The 3621-nt window shown below is 45.4% G+C and overlaps 1 protein-coding gene across 1 annotated transcript in view; it reads left to right on the forward strand.

Annotated features, from left to right (window-relative positions):
• Positions 1–2148: 2148 nt before the first annotated feature.
• CNDP2 (carnosine dipeptidase 2) overlaps positions 2149–3621 on the forward strand; it is a 13434-nt gene continuing 11961 nt past the window's right edge. The window contains exons 1-2 of the mRNA XM_006913738.3: positions 2149–2306; positions 3199–3342. Of these exons, the coding sequence (XP_006913800.1) occupies positions 2247–2306; positions 3199–3342 (204 nt within the window). The 5' untranslated portion in view covers positions 2149–2246. The remainder of the gene's footprint in view (positions 2307–3198; positions 3343–3621) is intronic.

Here is a 3621-nt window from a genome sequence, read left to right on the forward strand (position 1 = left end):
GGAGCCCGGCTCCGGAGGGGCCGTGCCCACCGCCTGGTCCGCGTCGCCGGCAGTGACAGGAAAAGAGGGTATCTCGTTAAAATGGAACGGGCACGGGGACCAGGGGCGTTGCGGGCGGCGGGAAGAGCGCCCCCAGCTCCGGCGGGTCACGCCCTCTGTCGGGCGAGGCCTGCAGGAAACGAAAACCTTCCCTCGCAGGTCCGGGGCAGGGCAGCCGTCCCATCGTGTGTAAAATGGACATGGCCCTTGGTTCAGGGTCGTCTGGCGCTAACAATAAAGCTCTAAATTGGGCAAATTGGAGGTTCTTGCCCCTGTTTTATTGGTTTTTACAGAGATTCCAACCCATAATTTAGGCATTTATTTAATATATGCCTTGAGTTAATGGGGGACAAGATTGGGAAACTGAGAACTAAAAGAATCATTGATGGTGTTGCTTGGTGGTTCCTGGTGCTACCAGTTTCGTTTCTCCTTCCCCTCCCAATGGTTTCACTATTTAAACTTTGTTATTCCTCAGGAAAGTAGATTTTAAGAGGAGAGTCAAGATGGTACTTCCTTTGAAAGGATATTGGCTATCATTCACTCCAACATAGTGCTTTTACCTTAACAAATTGAGTTCAAAGGGGCATATAAAAGTGATCCCATTTATTTTGGGGGAGGGAGAAGGCAAAGAATAACCCAAATCTGTGAATCGAAGGAAGGAAATGGACTTGGCTTAGCTGGCCTTGACCTTATCAGTAGTTCAGAGATGTTGCTTTTTGTCCAGCCTTGGAAGTTGGCATGGAGAGCTTTCCCAGTCTGGTCTGTTGACTGTGCAGATCCTCCAGATCCTCCTAGAAGACCATTGGTTCATTTGGCTGCAAAGAACATAATGTTAATGAGACTATACCACAGTGAGCTTGGGATCCATGGTATTTAGTGACCGATAACCCAAGTAAGAGTGCACAGCATAACATGTTGTCATAGGTAGCTTCCCTGTTTGCATTTTCAGTGATGGGTGAAAATTTGGCTAATAACACCCAGAAAGTTTCTCTACAGCGTTCACAGGCTGTCTTACTAGGCTTTTTCAGATGAGAGCCTCAGCCGAAACAATCTGAGTTGGCTAGGAAGTTTGTAAATATTTATGCCCCGTCGCTGGTGTTTGCCGAGGAGGAAGGAGGCACTGAGAATAAGTAGTCTGACCTCCTGTCCTTACTCAACTCACTGCACAGCTCAGGTAACTGCCTTAATCTGCTGAGCAGCTGCCACGCTTCATGTCACAGTGGGAACAGTCACCCCTCTGTTTAGAAATTAATTTGGAATCCTATACCAAGAAAAAATGCTCTTTGACCGCGGTGCGTGGGTACGCAGGCATCAGAACTACTAGACGTGGTGAGATCGTGTGACTTCAGCTGAGCTCTGTTCAACCACCACTTAAGTCTGAGTCTTGCCACTTGACGGAATCCTTCTTGTCAGTTGAAGGAAGGGGACAGAACCAATTTTGAAAGTCCCAATACCGGAGCCAATTTTTGTTTCACGTACATTCCAGATGTTAAAGACGATCGCGTTAAATGATTTCTTTTCGTCTGCGTTCGTGAGGTGCAGCGGAGTGTGCTGGGTTTCACAGGAGAAACGATGTTAGAAAATGCCCTCGGGAGGGAAGCTGTGAGTCGCACGGGAGTGGCTCTGTCTTCATCGGGCCTTTATGGCGGTTTCACTTGTTGCCCTCCGCAGTTTCAGAATTTGGATTATCAACCTTAGAGAGTATCTGCCTCTCCTTGCGCTTTTTTGCTGTGTCGTGGGTTAGTGGCTACGAGAGACAGACTGTGACCCTTGCTGGAATCCTTGAAGTGATTATTTCCTCTGTGGTCATAGGAAGTGGAAAATTCTCTGTGCTTTAGAGAGTAAAATTTAAAAGAAATTAAGTGCCGATAAATCAGTGCTACTGGGAAGTCCCTACCTCTAATTTTCATCAGATTGTCTTCAGCTCAGACCCTTTCTTCAGTTATCTGCCACTTTGACACATTTTAGGGTACCGTCTCCTTCTGAAAAAGAATGGGAGATCAACCTGAGCCTCTAACTGCCCCCAGAGCTTTCATTTCTGCCTCCGTGGTCACCTGCTGTCCTCGTGATGGCTGGGAAGGTGGGGTAGGAGTTTATGACCCTGAACTGCCTTCCTGACCCTTCACCAGTCGGGTGTTGGGTAGAGGCAGGATTGACAACTTGTTCTTCCTTCTAAGACTCTCCAAGGTCTGCGATCTGGTTGAAAGATGTCGGTCCTCACTACCCTGTTTAAGTATGTTGATGAAAATCAGGATCGCTACATTAAGGTAAGGGAATATTTACTTTAGTAAACTTAAAATTTTCTTTCATTCTATGGGGCTCAGAGAAACTAGTATGAATTATGCTGCTTAAATCTAATATTAAAAATAGACAAACATTATATGACCTCACTTATGTGCACAGTCTAAAAAACGTGAACTCAGAGCAGCAGAGTGGAATGGTGGTTGCCAGGGGCTGGCGGGGGGAGCAGGCAGACGTGGTCAAAGGGCACAGACTTCCAGTTATAAAATGAACAAGTCCTGGGACCTAACGAATAGCATGGTGATTGACGTCAACGATACTGCACTGTGTTCTTGAACTTTGCCAAGAGAGTAGATCCTCAGTGTCCTCACCACAAAAAAAAAAAATTAACAAAAAAACATGTATGTATGTGTATGTACATACAGTACGGAAGTTACACTTTTGGCTTTTGATAGAAAGTCTTAATATATGTTTCTAGAAATAGCAGAGGTAATCCCAGATTTTCAATTAATCTCCACCTGTAATTTTTTTGTGGTATACATAAAGACCTGTTACGTATTTAGCAGGTTTTAATGATTTGGTAATGTTATATATTAATATGTTTCTTGAGATTAACATAAAGAATCATGCTTTAAAGTTTTTCTTTAGATGCATTTCAGATGAAATTGTTAGTCTCATTCTAAAACTTTAGAGAACTTGGCCATTGTTGAGATGATGACTAAGCTAAGTTGGACTGTGAAAATGTTGGGTGTTTTTAAGTCTTCAGCAAAAAGCAAGTGAGAGAGATCTCTTCTTCTATACCTAGTCAGCATGTTCAGATGGCGTCAACTTTGGATGCCTGAGACACGGCGAAGTGACTGCCTTTCCTCCTGAAGGACCCCTTGTGAGAACCCCTTCGTGCTTTCTGTCCATACACAGAAACTTGCGGAATGGGTGGCCATCCAGAGTGTGTCTGCGTGGCCCGAGAAGAGAGGGGAGATCAGAAGGATGATGGAAGTCGCCGCTGGGGACATCAAGCAGCTGGGCGGCTCCGTGGAACTGGTGGATATTGGAAAACAGAAGGTAGAGTGTGGTTCTTGGCGAGGCAGAGCCGCAGTGAGCAGGTGGCACCTGAGGAGCTGAGAGGACTCAGTGGGTTCTCAAACCATTGGATGCCTCAGATCACCTGCTGGTTAAAACAAACACCTGATTTAGATGCTAATCTCTGCGTGATTTCTTGTGGTTGGGTTGGAGCAGAAGTTTTGTCATGCTCAGTATTTTTCTCCAGGAAGGAGAACTGTTGAGCATCACTTAATAATAGTTAGCATCATGGGCATTCTTAAAAAATGGCTGGGTACAACC

This window comes from Pteropus alecto, unplaced genomic scaffold, assembly GCF_000325575.1.
Source record: "Pteropus alecto unplaced genomic scaffold, ASM32557v1 scaffold14, whole genome shotgun sequence".
Classification (NCBI taxonomy): domain Eukaryota; kingdom Metazoa; phylum Chordata; class Mammalia; order Chiroptera; family Pteropodidae; genus Pteropus; species Pteropus alecto.